The sequence below is a fragment of the Pseudopipra pipra genome, chromosome Z (genome assembly GCF_036250125.1).
Source record: "Pseudopipra pipra isolate bDixPip1 chromosome Z, bDixPip1.hap1, whole genome shotgun sequence".
Lineage (NCBI taxonomy): Eukaryota > Metazoa > Chordata > Aves > Passeriformes > Pipridae > Pseudopipra > Pseudopipra pipra.
In genome coordinates this window covers 21,875,327-21,892,332 of record NC_087581.1, presented here as the reverse complement: position 1 = coordinate 21,892,332, position 17,006 = coordinate 21,875,327, and the positions used below count along the sequence as shown (strand labels likewise).

At 36.8% G+C, this 17,006-nt stretch overlaps 1 protein-coding gene across 1 annotated transcript in view; it reads left to right on the top strand.

Moving 5' to 3' along the window:
• Positions 1-16,307, top strand: part of SV2C (synaptic vesicle glycoprotein 2C) — a 112,892-nt gene extending 96,585 nt beyond the window's left edge. Inside the window, exon 13 of the mRNA XM_064642217.1 lies at positions 7,419-16,307. Within this exon, the coding sequence (XP_064498287.1) occupies positions 7,419-7,602 (184 nt within the window). The 3' untranslated portion in view covers positions 7,603-16,307. The remainder of the gene's footprint in view (positions 1-7,418) is intronic.
• Positions 16,308-17,006: the final 699 nt, after the last annotated feature.

Genomic DNA, 17,006 nt, shown 5'->3' with positions numbered 1-17,006 from the left:
ATGGATTTTTTTAGACTGGAACAAAGCTACTTCAGGTTTTGTACAACAATTTGAAAATCAATGCCTTCAGGGACTCAAATAACTTGCTTGCTAGAATTTTTTCTCTGGTACTTTTTTATCCAGACCAGCACTGCCTGCCTTGGGTGGTCCTGTCCTTCCTTCTCAGACTCCTCTAATCTCCACAGCTGGGCAAAGCTTGCCAGAGTTTGATGGGAATTTCCAGCTTCTGCAAGTAACTATAGGGCTCAACAGCCTTTCCAGACAGATATAATGCACAAAGCTGCCTGATCTGTTTTTGCATATGAAGTCCTTCATACTTAAGATTATGTCCTCTTTCACTACAAAGCCACATTCAGACTGAATCTGGTCTCGAAACTAGCTTTCAGTTTCCCCTGTAAAAGCAATTTAGGCACAAAATCTTTGCTCACTCTCCCACTGTTTTTCTTACTCCCAGTTAGTGAAATGACCACAAACAAGCAGCAAAGGGCAGCTGGAGTTTGGGCTGGAAGCAAAGTGGGTGGAAAGAGGCCAATTCAGGCTACTGTGCAGAAGAGACCAGGCTGGGTAGCCCCTTCTTTTCCTCCTGAGTGACTCCTCTTGGATACCAGCCAGTTGCTGAATTGCTGGGTCTTTGCTGGTGTTGTGCAGTGTAATACAAGAGGTGTTTCATAAATCGTACTCTAGGTTATTTAGGGATCATACTGGATTTCTGCCAGGTATAAGTGTAGTGAGTACTTTGACAATGTATAGTCTATGTGATACTGGGCACATATTTTAGTTTCTTCCTCACTGACTGCCTGCAAGCAGAGTTAAGTTAGCTTCAAAATCTTAACAGGTTGGGTCTCTGTATGAATTCACACTCATCTTCATATTTATATTTTAGATCACTAATGCGTGGAATTGAAGTAATCACGTAGTGTGTTCTACTTTCTTGATGAGTAGTTTCATATTTCATGCCAGTATAGCTTAATTTGTCCCTTCATGTTCTTCGTAAAATCTTGATTGGTTTGTACAAGTGCTAACATAAGAGATGTTAGAGGCTATATAGATTTCAAATGGTTGTTGGGTAGATGACAAAGTTGTTATAAAATGGGGAATTATGTTACTAATGCTAGTCAAAGGTAGGTTTCTATCTTCCAGATGGCACACATGGAACAATGAATAATGACTGACAATATAATACTATTTTTTAAACCTTTCAATGCACAATTTTTAAAGAATACTCATGATGACTAAGTATAAACTAGCTGATTTCCAATAAGAAAGTAAATTAACCCAGCTCGACAATGTAAAGGCTTGTATTTTGTCTCATCTTTTGTCTTGTCTTTCACCTTATCTTCTTTAAGGGCTCTGCTGTTCTGGACTAGTTAGCAGGTTCTGAAGTCTTTGGTCAGTCATAAAGGCCTCTTAAAAGCCAAACCAAACTATTCCATAGACTTGGAAGCACTGCTCTGAAGCAGCAGGTGTTCAGAATATCTTGTGAACATTTTTGGGTGCTCCCAAAATGCTTTCCTAATTTTTTTTATAAACTTCCCATATTTTCCAAATACTCTTTTGAAAGCAGATGATGTAGAAATTGAGGCATAAAGGAAAATGTTATTGTTAAAAGTGACTTTAGTGTTGCGCATAAGGCGAGAGGAAAACTATAGATTGGGGTGTGTGGTACGAACAATTCCAGTCACTGAGCATTTTAGAAGAAGCAATGGGTGAAAGTCTAACTTCCACTACAGGATACAAGTGCCTAGCACTTTGGTGACATAAACCTGAAGGTGCTAAGCTGAGCACCCAGAAAATGTAAAATACATGCTTATGACAATTTAGTTAGTTTTAAGTGACTTGCATCATATGTGAATTCTGTGGCAGGAGTAGGGATTTTATCCTTTCTCCTGACAGCACTCAATTACCTTAACCATGAAACTGCTTTCTCATGTTGCGGTCCCCAACCTTATTCAGAGAGCACCTTCCAACTTCTGCAGCAGATGAGGAAAACCAAATTTCCTTTACTACCTTTATATTTTACCCTCAAGCTCTCTTTGTTCTCTGCATTGGCAGAGTGATGTGGAAAAAAATATTGTGTGATGAAGTAATTAGGGCTTGCGTTGTAATGTGTGTGCCCAAGGGGCCTGCAATAACATTGCACAGTTTCCTAGCTCTGCCTGTAATATAAATATGAATGGAAGAGAGTTAAAGTTCTCAGAAGAAGGAACATAAGGATATTTTATGACTTCAAAATGCAATTGTTGCTTTCACATAAATGATATGTATCTTCTTGTGAAATAACTTGGGAAACACCAACTGTATAAACCAGGATTCTCATTAGGGAGTTCATACAACAAATAACCAAAACCTAAATAGAAAGTGGAATAGTAATAGATCATCTCCCACAGAGTAAATGAAGGTCATATTGCATCAGATAACCATCAATTCATCATTTTACTACAGCTGCCAGACATCTGGGTTTGAATCTTGTCCAGGAACATTTAGAAGTCAAGGTGTGCTATAAAATGAAGTCATCCTGTTTTGCCTTTTTTTACTATCTCTGAAAAAAGTTTATAAGTGTTTGTTATAATTAAGAAATAAGTCTCCTCTTTTCAGTTCGTAATATTTAATTTTTTCACTTCTTCTTGACACATGAGGATCTATTCCCAGAATAATAAATATTATTCACAGGGTCCAATTTTGTATTGTTGTGGCTGTCAGAAGAGTCATAACAGCAGTCATCAACTTACAGTAGATTTCCTGACAGCTATTTTCTACTGCCATCCTGTGGATGTAGTTCAACTGCATTTTGCTGAAATTTCATGATAATGTTTTTAAGGCATGGCATGCCAAAACTACACAATGCTTCAGGCAGTAGTCCAAGGCAGGAGGGCAAATTCCACAGTATTACTTGTACACTAACCACTATAAGCTACGATAAACATTTTTGTACTCTTTTTTTAAAAGAATATAAAATATCTGGAAATATATAGAAACTTGTCCATAGAACATTCTGAAACTCTTTTTAATACTTTACATATTATCAACTCTAACAAAAGTGATATTCAAATGTTTTCTTGGAACTTGTTTTAACTGTTTGGACTCTTGCTGGTTTTGTGTGGGGCTTGGGTGAAAGGAAGCTAAGCATTTTTCTTTGTCACAGCTTTCTCAGTGGCAAAAGTAAAATACACTGGGGAAAATTCCTTTTCAGTAACATCCAGCTTTCTTTCAGCTCTGACGTTTTTATAAAAGACTTCTACATTTTTCTCCTACCGATACTAAAATCTGTACCTGTTTTGTTTTGTTTTGTTTTTTAAGACAATCTCAAATTGATTCACTAGCACTTTCTTGTTTATGTTCCTGAAGGGTTTAAGGGCATTCTCTTGTTGGACAAGGGATTCTTGCCATGGATCTCCCTTGAATAGTAATAATAACTACTCGTGGAGTCAAAATGACATTTTTGTGTAAGTGTTTGCCCAGTAACTGATCAACAGAAAGAAAATTGGTGTATATACGAATAGCCCTACGCTCTTGGAATTTTTCATTTAATTGGTCCATGATGCTGAGATGACACATCACATATCTTTGATCATTTGCAGACACTCTAACACTTTCATGAAACATTGTAGCGGAGACTGTACTAATGCTGCAAGAGACGACTATGCCCATACATGTGTGTGATTTACAGCATATTTATTTTCTGGCTATTTTTACTCCACTGGATTGAGTAGAACAATTATAGAGGCATAAATTAATAAAGATTTTAACCAATTTGAATAATGAATACTGTTCCAAGGAGCTTGAATTTGCTATCTCTAGAACTCAACAATTGCTTGAACACTTTGTTCTGACTACAAGTACACAACAAGTTCACATTCAAACACAGTATTAAAATTGAAGGGTATGAAGGTTGAACAGTGATAGTGCTTTTCAGGTACGGGTCATAACAGCTTTTATTTAAGCCTGTAAAAATCTTATTGTTCATGCCAACAATTTGCTTATTTTAGGCAAAAGGACATGCCTGAAATATGTCTAAAGATTAAAATATTGAACTTCGGCTGGTTTCATTTTATATCATCAGGACAGCCCAGGGCAATAAAAATGGGCTTATTTTGACTTACTTATATTTGTTTATAGTTTGATAGCACTAATGGGGCTAGACTGATAATGACCCCTTCCAATTGGCAAAATTCTGTAAGTCCATTTTACAAACAGAAGTGTTTTTTCAGTTCCAAAAAATTACCTTAATTTTGCTCAGACACAAGAGGTATTGAGCAAATATTACACAAAATTACTTTAAGCTTTAATAAGGTAATCTTGGGTATATAATCCATAATAGATCTAAAGCACAGGGGCATCTGTAGAGCCCAGCACATGAAAAAATATGGTTCAAATTGCTCAGAAAATTATATTCAGACCCCTGTTATAACTAGTTGCTATAAGCAGCTAACATCTGTGAAACAGCTTACCTTTGTAAGGTAGTATAAAAAACCACTAAATATAAGTAAAGCATCCCCATATGTTTTGTGCTATTGCTTTTCCAAAGATTTCCTGCCTGTATCTCTCCAAATTTGCTTTAGCTGGATCTATATATTCTTTGGGGAGTTCTGGTATCTCTCTGAATATACTGAGGCTGCTGACAACCAGGTGTCTAATTTCTCTATGTGATCACGGTTAGGGTTTTTTTCCTGTTACCATTATTTTGGGGGCAAGTTTGATTTTACATCAGAACTGGCAACTGAAGAAGTCGTATTTACATGTGTAGACACAAATCACAACCAGTCACCACCATAAGTTTTGAAATGCTTTCTGTGCATAAATGAGTCTGAAATTAGAACCATTCTGACTCTTTTTCTTTCGCTGGCTTCTTCAGAATAGCTGCAATCTGTTGGTATCCTATCACATAAACTCGGTTTTCTAGTCCAGTTGTGTTCTCTTTAACCTCTTTCTACATGATACAGTCTATTTTAACACAGTCTTTCCTCTTCATGATCCTCCTTCCCACCTGCATGCTCTGTGCAGCCCTTCAGAAGGACCTCAACAGGTTGGAGAGATGGGCAGAAGAACAGGCTGAAATTTAACAGAGCCAAATGTAGGGTCCCACATCTGGGAAGAATAACCTCCTGCACCACTACAGGTGCAACCTGCTGGACTAGGATGACCCTGCATAAGCAGGGAAGTTGAACCAGATGACCCACTGTGATCCCTTTCAACCTTATTTAGTCTCTGATTATGTGAGCCCTAGAAGATGCGTCAGTCTGGAGTTCCTTCCCCCTCGGTAGCTACCCACCATCCTGCATCAGCTTCCTCCAGATATTCTGGGCTTTACCTGCCCTTGCAGTGCAAATGTTTCTGCACCAGAGTTTTGATTGTCTTCTCATAGGCTTTGGAAGATTATTCCAGTAGGGTGGCTCTTCGCTGCTTCCTTCAATGTATCTCACGCTCCTCCTTCAGACCAATTCCTCAAAGGGCGTGCATAAAATGGACAAGTTTTAACTTGCTCATTCCTCCTCTGAGGAAGATATTTGCAAAAAGGTGCTGCAAATGTTTCTCTGTCAGAAATCTTCACAAGCAACACTTCCAAAATTTCTTCATCTGCTGCTCTCTCTGGCAGCCCTCAGGGGTCTGGGCTGTTGTGGGGCAAGTGGGGTGACTTTGGTCTGCGACAAAAACATACTGGAAAAAAACATTTTGAAGGTGTATTAATTAGTCTGTTCCATGTCTTAATTCTGTTCTGCAGACATCCTTATAACTGATTTAAGAATTTAACAATAGAAGTACCATAATTGCAGATTTGACCCTGTGGGTTAACTAGAGCTATGTTTCTTAGAACAACTAGAGTGATTTAGAAATATACCAGAAGGATCTAGACCTACCCACATCATTCTTTTGATGCAGGGTCCTCAAATGTACCAGGACTGATGTTATTCTGAAGCACAGTATTCCAGACAGGGCATGGTTAGCACTGAAAACCCCTCTACCCCAGTCAACTGTACTAGATAGAAGCTTTTACCTCTCTCCTATTATTTGGCTTGGAAGTAGGACACCAAAGGGCCTAACTGATCAACACTATTGAGATCCAGATTTGCCAAAGAACAGAGGAGATGAACTCTGACACTCTGGGCTGTGGCCATGTCCATGAGTTTATTGAGACAGAGGATCTCTTCTCCCTTCTTATCATGGTTTTCTGTTTTCAAAATCAAAAAACAGTTCTGTGAAGAGCACTGAGAGATAATGTCCTTGCTCTCAGCTGGGATCAAGTCTGCTTACTTCAAGTTGATTCTCTGGGCTGCTCTTTAGGAGCTCCAGTAGAAATTTTTCAAGCTTCCTAGAAATTCAGTGTACCTCTGAGCATAAGACTTCTTCCCTTCCCTCACATGTACCTCAGTAGAATCTTTTTAGTCAGTCAGACCACTACCATTTCTGTTAATACCTTCAGTTTAGACTAGGGCCTTTTAATCACAGTACAAGAAAGAAACATTTTTTTCCTGAAAATTAAAACATCTGTCTTCCTGATTTTTATTATTTTTTTCCACAGCAAACACAGTGTGAGCTCTACACAGTCCTTCTCTCTTTCATTTCTAAGAGATTTGAGAAGTGTTAGAGATTCTACCATCATACAGGTATTTTTGTTAGGACACTTTTGGAAGAGGAAGTTTATTCCTGCATCTATGAATCATATGGTCATGTCAAAACACAATTTATGAAGATGATAGCAATTTGCACAGTACACCTGTGCATGGGCCACCAAACAATTAGAACACTTTATTTCATACTACTATAATCACACCACTGCAATGCAAGAGCCCACCTGAATTGCTTGTATCATACTTTGTGTTGGCAATCTATTTCCTTTCGCTTTCCTCAAAGTTTCTCAGATGCCTCTTTTGCAGCAAACAGGTTTTTATATGCCCTATCTTCTTTACCTCTAAGAGGTAAACATCCATTGTTATTGGAGGACTCATTTGCCTTTTGAAAAAGCATTGATTTAACATGTGTACTGCCTGTAAGAAATTCATTTTTATTTTTTATTTTTATTAAAGGTGATCATCCTTTAATTCTGATGACTTCTTTCCCAGATCCCCAAGCAGTTCTCTTTTGAGAGCTGCTTGACACATCCATTCTCTCCTAATCCAGCCTTTTAACTCTTACTGAATTTCCATTTGCAAGTCCCATGTTCTACTCTAGGGCTGCAAACTCACCCATTCTGTCATTAGTTTCACATTTTGGTCCCTGAGGCAGCAAAATGAGTTTGCCTCAACCAAGTACTGTAGTAGCTGAGCTTTGATTTCACATTATAAATACAAGCACAGAATCATTATTGGCATAGACTGTGTGTAAGATATTGGGGCTGTACTGATTTATTCCCACTGAGGATTTGTCTCAAAGGCTTTACACTTTCACCCATTTCTAAAATTTTCTTCTGTTTTCTCTTCTAGGGCAACAGGCTTTGGCTTTCTGAATGCACTATGCAAAGCTGCAGCTGTACTTGGAAACCTAATATTTGGTTCCCTTGTTGGTATCACCAAAGCAATCCCTATTCTCCTTGCTTCTACTGTTCTGGTATGTGGAGGTCTGGTAGGACTTCGGCTTCCTGATACAAGAACACAGGTGTTGATGTAAACGGAAAAAATGGGAAAAACATTTACTATTTATTTCCTTCTTTGTACAAATGTCAACTCTCCTGACCAATGGTGCAAAGGCTTCAGATTCTCAACATAGAGTACAGTGCTCAAATGTCAGAAATCAAACTCAAAAGATACTTTGGAATAGCAGAGATTTAGAAACCTCTGTATGAAAATTTAAATTTCACTTTTGTTTGCTTGCATACATTAATGTTCAAAACCATTTAACTTCAAACTGCAAAGCTACCTCTTAAAACAGTTTCGGTGACATATCCATGAAGGTAAAAAATATACTGATTACCAGATATTTAAAATGAAAGCAGTCACATTGTTTAAAAATCACATGCTAAATTTGGCCATGGCATTGTGAGCTTTTGTAATATACAGATGTGCAAGTCAATTACTTAGCAGTATTGGTGCAGAGAATGTTAATGTATCAATGCATGCAGCACTTATCAGGAAACTCTACAGATCGCATCAGTACTGAGAACACTGATCTTCTGCAGCTGTGCTTAGGTGGTAAAAACTTGTGGCAACAATTCTTGGTAAACATTTTTAGGCAGTTTCAATCTAAAGTAAAAATTACCAACTACACCGCATGTTGGCTGAGGAGAAGGCAACAACTACTACAGGGAATTTAAAAGTCCATATGGGTATGCAGTAAAGAGAATAACAAAATGAACATTTTCACTCTTCACTGCTGATCCTTCAGAAAAATTTTGCTTTATTCTCACTTGTGGCATGTGGAATATTTTTTCCATTTTAAAACTGTGAATTAATGCAAATATTTTTGTTGTTTGAAGTTTGAATAAAGGAAGAATCAGGCCAGTGAACTACATGGTAAGTAAGATACTTTTAGAGGTTTGTTTGATATTTATATATATAAACAACTTCATATTTTCATAGTTTATACACTTCTTTATATAATAATTTTCTCAGCTAATTTTAAATAGTTCTAGAGATGTCTCACCATTTAATACTTTCAAGTGTCTCTCTGAAAGGCAATTAAGAAAGAAGCCATGACAAGGCTTCAGAGAGTGGTAATGTTTTTATTAGACCAAGAGCATGGATGGAGTGTAAATGGCAGTAAATCTATTCCTTCTATGCTGTGGACTGTTATGGATTACAGTAAAGTTCCCCATCAGTCTTAATGCTATGTAAAAGGTTATGGAATCTGTTTAAAATGTTAGCATTAAAAATTTAATACATATACATTAATATAAAGTTATCAAAGAGGCAGATCTTCTGATGACAGAAACTGGCCTTGCTTTCAGTAGAGCTAAGATAACTTGTAATAGCTGATGAACTAGCTGCCTTTTCAAGTGTCAAATAACAAATTTTCTATACAACATACAGAAAAAATTATCACTATTTTTTCTTATTATGTTTGACAACAATTATTAGGTATATGAATTGCTGCCAAAGAAATTGGCTTTCAGATAATTTCATTGTGTCATAAGAAAGATTTTTTTCATTAATTTTTCCTTTGCTATTACATGTGAACTTAGATTTGGATACTAGTATCTATCACTGCATTCTGTATCAGTCATTGTCTTTGTTATATTAAAAGACTCAGTAAAAGACTACATAAGAAGATCGCTCAATACATTTAAAGTTCACTGTTTAATCTACTGATTTTAGAAGTGACATTTTCAGTTACTAACAAATGCCTGTGTTACATATTGTAGTACAAAAAATTTTAGCCCAAGATGTGGTTTTCTGCTATTAAATTAGAAAAGTGTCAGAATTAAAAAAGCATGAGTATGAAAAACTAGGGGGCATTATTTTGATGGTGATAATTTAAATATGTTACCGTAAGAAAAAAATTAGAAGTTGTATTTGTTTTGGAATATTAACAGTCAAGATATCTGATTTGAAATATTTTATGTTTAAATCTGACTTAAACACGTGTTTTAAATTGGTAGACTATGCTAATAAAGGAGGAAGATTAATTTTTTACTAAATTCTAGGATAAGAACAAAATCCTGGCCTCATTTTCGTGTCTACAGCTTTTGTCCACTAGTCATAGCCTTAATATTATTTCAAGGCTGTTTTCTGCAATGAGTATTGTATTTGAGCCCTATTTCTCTGTGCCATTCATTAGTAGCATGTGTTCACATCCTTGTACTTACTGCATAAGTTATTTTGAAATCTGAAGCCTCTGTACATACTCGGAGTAAACATTAAAAGCAATGGTAAAATATTGCATTATGTTTCTATGCACTGTCCTCTTGCAGTAGTATATTCTGCCCATCTCTGTGTGTGATTCCCAAAAACATTCAGATACGCTTCATACCACCTGACCAGCTTGGAGGAAATGTGCCATAGGAAAATAAAATTCAGCTTTTGAGGGCTGTGGTTCAAATTTAACACTCTAAAATTTCATTACATGTAAACTATGTCAATTTCAACGCTAGTTCTTATTCTAAATCCTGACAATGTCATGAGTATGTGATTAAGTCTGGATGAAATGTAATATAGCAATAACAGAATTAGTAAATGTTAAAAAATTCAGGATTATGGAGACCTTGTATAGTCCAGAATTAAGTGAATGTTCTAAGGTAGGGGGGGAAAAAAGAATAATAGTGGGTAGGAATTGGGAGAAAAAGTAAATGGAAGAGATGAACAAAGAAAAAAATCCACCAACATTTCCAACATATGAAGCAAACCCTAAAGTTAGAATTTCCCTAGGTGATGAGGTAATTGGGTCAACACATTTGAACTAGTATGCAAGCCAGCATCAAAGTTGTTTGAACAATCAATAATTTTTGCTTGAGTGCAGTAAAGATTCATCTCACAAAGACAAAAGAAGTGACCGCAACTTCATGCTACAAATAACTTGGTGAGATAGGTGCAATCCACACACTTGATCAGAAATCCTTAATTTATGGAGATCTGGACACAAATAGTACTCACATTATAAACAAAAGTAATTTAACCAATCTTTAGTGAATCTGTCTTTTTTTGCAGCCTCACAAGGAATCTCAGGTAATAAATACTGGATGGTAGGAATGGCACTTCCTTTCTATGTCTATTCACTTATATCTGAAACAAAGAATCACTTAGTGGGCTGTTTATATCCCTTATACACCAGAGAAAATCAAACTTGATAGCATTTGTAAATTACAGATATAAAACAAATGTAATCAAAACTACTTATTTGTCTGCTAACTGGAAATTCCTGTCAGTCTAAATTAAAGTAGGATATAGCATCTAGTGTTATCCTATACAGCTGAAAACTCATCCCAACAGCAGCAATGACAAGAAGTACAATGGCCCCTGAAAACAGAGAAGACTGACAGTATTTAGAATGCTATTAACTATGACAATCAACTATTTTGAAATTTGAAAACTGCCCATGAAAGAGACCACATGTTTTCATTTTTGGCAAAGAAATTTTGTTTGAATTAGTTTTACTCCTTACACTCCTGTTGTGTAACAGTAGAGTTTGACTTAGTGAACTCTTATTTCTTGAAAGCATCTTATCCATTATGTTTGTACGTTTTAACCAGATTGGCAATATCCGTGTTAGCACCTTGTTGCTTAGAAGCATGTGCTACAACATTTGGTGTGCATTGCATTGACTGCTGAGTGCAAGCTTCTAGCAAGGGAACCAAGAGTAGGTGTAAATGGTGGAGTGCTGAAGAGGATCGATAATGAATGATGATTTGGAAAACCTTCCTCCCTATGCGTGATTTTAAGCCTTACAGAGTTGTGTACAACACGGCTTGGACACTGGTGAAAAATGGTTAGCCTTCCTACCTGATGGCTCCTGTAGTCTACTCCTCCTTTATTATCTTGGGAAAGAGGGGCAAAGTTAAGATTGCTAGCTCAAGCTCTGCTCACTTTTTCTTCATGCCATTCCATTTTTTCCATCCCAAATTACTTTTCTTCCTAGATGGCCAATCTTAATGAAAATCAAAACTCCTTCTGTTCTCACCAGCTTCTGACTTCCTAGTAACATTTGGTAAGAAGTTTTGCCACATATCTTTTGCAATTTGGCCATATCTTTTTAAAACAATATGGAAAGCAACCACAGAAGTCCTTCTGTGAATACTGTCCTTTTGAGGCAGACAGATTCCACGTTTCCCTACATATCCAGAAGGCTGACCTAATACAAGGAGAGGTATCCTCTCAGAATGGCCCCTGTTGGGGTCCTGCTGTGGGTACAGATATGGGGGAATCTTATTGTCTGTGCACCTAGCTCAGCCCCATTTGGAGGAAATAATATTCTGTATCCTTTTTTTCTTTTCCTACCACTATGGAGCCTTGTCTTTATCTAACTACTCCTGAGACACAACTGCTGATTCCAATTCTCAGCAATGTAATATAGTCCTCAGCCCCTCATATGGACAGCCTCTGTGTGCTGGGCTTTAGCTCTCTTCCCCATTGTGAGTGTTAAATTAATCCTTATTAGTCAGAGAAAGATGTTTACAGCCAGTCACACCTCTTTACCTAAACAAGATGATATCATGCTAATACAATGAACAAGCCATGTTTCCTGTTTAATAACCTGGAAATGCAACTGAAATTTCAATCACAATGTTAAAAATGAATCCTTGCACTCAGGGGGTCAAAGACACAAGAAGTGAAAACAGAAATGCTCCACTTCCTCTGGTGTTTTGAAAGAAAACACATGTTCAGTAAGCATATTGCTGAAGAAAACATGTCTGAGAAACCGCTTTTCCTCTATATTTTCTGCCTTCTTGTTCATTAAACTTATTGCAAAATATTAGGTATTTGCCTGCATTAGTACTTTCCAATGCTGCTAGTCCAGGAAATGCAGTATGAAAATACAGACTTTTGCCTGTAGTTTTAAGGTAAGCCAGGGATCGGGCAGTCATGTGGAATTAGAAAAGACATGTTAGCCAGAAAATCTGGAACTCAATTCAAAACTTGAATTAAATAAAATGCATCAGTTTATAATGCTCCTTGCAGATCTCCCTTACCTTCACTTAAACTCACACAGTCTATAGTCAGACCATGTGCTGAAGTCAGTCTCATTTGCTTTCTTCTAATGTCAGTAATTTCAGCCAAGTGTTGCAAAATATTTTTGGATCCACTATCATCATCTGCATTTTTTTATTTTTTGTAGTGGTAAATTCACTACTTCTTCCTGTAAAGGAAGGATCATTCAACATTTAGTCCTACTCTAGATGTATAACATTACTACGTAGAACTCCATCCACATTCAGGACTTGTCTTTGATGCAGTGACTTAGCATGTCAAAAACAGGAAAAAGACAAATTGGGCCTGATTGATTTACTTTTCTTATTTGGTAATATGTTGAATTATCTACAAAGATGCTAGCCTGTAATACGTAACTCTGCTTTCTAGTTTAAGTACATCCCATGCAACTAAAAATGAATAAAGTAGCAATTTCTGGCAGTCTTTTCCCACAGGATACATACAGTCTACATTTACTAGGACCAAAATGCTTAGGGAAAAATACAGTGCAATTGCTTTATGGGGTAAACAATCTAACTTGCTTGACAAAGATCTAGAACATGTTGCTCACTTCTGACTAGTACACAGTTCAATAACCAAAGATTTGAGAATACTTAACAGCAAAAATATTTGTATGAGGATGACCTGACACAAAAGTATTGTTCTTTCCACCCAGGCTATTCATGAATGCACCTTTTAATGCCACGTAACCAAGAAGATTTGTAGAGACCTTGCCCCCACTCTGGCCATAACACATCTGAGTTGTAACCAGACACATCAGTCCACAAGTGAGAGAGAAAGTGAGAGAGAAAGAGAGCTGGCAGGCTGGCCTTCAGCACTCTCTTCACAGCAAGCCACCTAAGTTCATTTTGCTTGGATCCCAAGGATCTGCTTTTTTGCTTAGCTTCCTACTTTCTAATTTTGGCATTCAGTTTTCACCAGTAGTCCTGACCAAACAATCTGAAACCAATTGCTGCTAAAGGACAGCACTCATAACTCACTGCAAGCACAGTACTCTGCAGGAGTCCAATGTCTTATATGTTGTTCCAGTTTCATTTATTGTCTAGAGCTAGAGTTGTCAGCTAGCATTTCTGTCTTACAATACTGCATGTATTCTTACCTATAAGACATATCTTATATTCTCTTAATGTCTGCCTTGTAAATATATGCTTGTCCCCTCACTGACTATGTGATAAAAAGTAATTTGTGAATCTTACATAGGTTTGTCTTACCCAGTTAAAAGATGGTCCTTCAAAAGAAGAAGATCAGGAAAAATAATGAAATGGAATCAAATTAAATGCAAACCATGAAAAGTAAGAAATCAAGATGTAGCCTTCAATTACTTTTATTTTCTCAGATGTTTTCTTTAAATCCTAGCCTGCAGCTATATAATATTGGATATTTTAAAGAAGTATTACACAGAGGTGAATACATATACAGATACACATGTGGGTAAGTATACACACATACGTACACAGTCACCTCTCTATAACACGGGTGGATGTAAGACTTAAAACCATGTTTTCATCTCATTCTATATGACAGATTTACTTTCTGCATTGTGCATTATGCTTTGAACAAAAATAACATCCTGCTCCATTCCTTGTGCAGAAACCTTTACTTAATCGTGCAAAATTGTTGGGATGCCGAGATTCATCTCAACTGGCCATTAGCTTTCAGACGTTGGAAGAGAATTCCTGAGATGGTCTGAAAAATGAGCTTTGACTTAGCTGTTGCCTTCCCCTGCCTGCCCAGCCTATCCTACTGCCCTGCCACACTGTGCCAAACAGCAAAACAGCATGCAAAGGCACTGGTTGTGTTCCAGTGACTAGGAGACACAGCGCTCTCAGATACATAAACTCCTAAAAGCTATGACTTCTGTCTTATTCAACCGAAAGGCCTTCAAAATGGTCCATGGGGATATCAACATGCTAACTTCTGAGTAATGTATGAGAAAATGTCTGTGATTTCCTGTATTGTATGTTTTTCATTGTTTCTGCATACGTAGTTGCAGTCGTTCTAGTGATGTGGTTAAAAAATTATTTGCTGCTGTTCTTATCAGCAATCTTTGACCAGCCTGAAACAGAGCCATTGCCAGGGTGTCTTTCAGTTAATGATTAACACCCATGAAGATCTTCTGCAGTAATTAGTGCCATATAAAGTCATGGTGGCTACAATTCAAGCACATTGATTGTGAAAATATCAGCACGTGCACACAGACCAATGATGGTGGAAAGAGCTCTTTCAAAAGCTCTGGCATCTGCTACATTGCTTCTTCCCTCTTTGCAGGATGCTCACTGTTTACAGTGTGCTTCCTTTGGTAGGGGACATGCACTCACGTTACAGAAGTAAGAAAGCAGAAGACAGGGTGTATTCCTTCTAAAGGAAGGAATGTATATTTGCTACAGGAAGGCCAACTCTATAATAAGATTAAAAACAAACAAACAAACAAACAAGCAGCTTGCTATTCTTTTTTATTCTCATTTGTTATATAAGTTGATAAGCTGAATACCAGTCTATACCAAACCTTTGGGAGGAGACTAAGAAAGGCTAGCAATGCTTATGTCATAGTACTTTTCAGAAAGTAGGAGTTTACAAGGAGAAAATACATACTCAGTGTATGAGGCCATAGCATATAGATTTTAATTGTGATCATGAGCTGACAGTTTTAAGTAGAAAACTGTTATTCACATCTATAATAGCAGTAGATAATATTACCTTCTATGTGGCAATGACAATTAAATTGTATCACATACTTGGCCTCAAATATATACACTATACATAATTAGGTATTTTTTTAAGTAGGCAGTTTCCACTGCAGTGTAATGTCATATATGCAGAAGGTGGGTATCAAGGATGAGGTACAGAAAGGTGAGTTTTTTGTCTTCACTGCATTTTACTGGCATTGTTAGGCTGCTGATTTTCTTTGTTAGTGTTTTCTAATGCCAAGCAATAGGAGAAAAACGTGTATTCTTTCCTAGTTTTTTCGTGGTTATTTTCTGTTTGCAGTTTCCCTTCTAAACTTCCACTCAAATTTTCAACTGCTCTGAGTCAACTGGCAACACAATTTTTCAAACAGTCTTCAGTGTACAAACACACAGGTATATTAGTGTGCACATGTTGTCAGGAAAACGATAACCATTTCTGACAGTCTCCATTTCTCGGTGCAAGGGAACATGTACATATTGTATATACGGGTAACAAGCTACTTTGAAGTTGAATTGTCATTTATACAGGGGAATTCGACTTCAGATCTGCTAATCTGCAGCAAGATCTTGGCAATGGTCCTGACCTCGCTCCTTCTTTCTTTGTTTCCTTTACTGCTCTGTGTGATCTCCTGTAAAGCAAGTTACAGTCATCACTATTGTATATATGTGTTTGCATGTGTGTGCCTTGATAAATTCTCTCTTTCGGAGTTCTGAATTTTTCATTTCAAGTCCAGCTGGTACAATTGTGAACTCATCTTTCCAGTATCCTCCTCTTTGTCAGATTGCCAGCTTCCAAAATGTTTGACCAAGTGTTTTTAATTAAGTCCCCTGAGGAAAGCTGTCTGTATATTTGTGAAAGGGCATGCTCTGTGTAGGATGACTGTGTACATTATAAATCTATAAAATGTGGAAGTATTTATAAATTTATCTGCAAAATATTTATCATCTGTGTAACAAATGCAAAGTTATTTAGTGTACATCAGATTAATAAATGGGGATGATTTTTGGCTCTGCTATATTAAAATAAAGATTTGTTCTCTGCAACGAACAGATACCAGGTGTGATGATAGCCAGAACATTGTTCTTCTCTATCCACAAAATACTATGCTACCCACCATACAAAACTCCAGTTGTTTTTTCTTGTAACAGAGATTGAATATGCAGTAAAAGTAAACATGGACCAAGTTAATAAAATAAAATGAATTTACATGAGTGTTAAAAAAAAAGATAGAGTAAGAGTTACTATAGTTGCAAGAGGCAAAGCTCTTTTGTTAACCATCTGGGATGCATATTTTCATGGTACATAACTACGTAAAATGGGCACATGGCCTTTCACTACATAACTGCACTGCAGGAGTACATTATCACCCAAAGGTCTAGTCTAACTCTATATGAAAAGCATCCTGCTGCAAAGTATCATCATCCATGCATTTGAAAGGCCAATGGGAATGTATACAAAAAACTATGGTTCCATAAGAACTTAGTATTCACAGAAAAAAAAAAACAAACAAACCAAACAAACAAACAAAAACCCACCACACACACAACCAATAAACAACACAGAAACTCCCAATCTGAAGCAGTACAGCAACAATATTAAGTTCATTGCATTTGTGTACTAGGGATTTCTAAAAAGTGTCAACAGATCAAATGTGGTAGCTTTAAAGTAACAAAAAAATGTTGAGTTATTTATATTCTGACATTTCCATGGCTGGATCAGAAATACATTTCCAAATATAGGTTATTC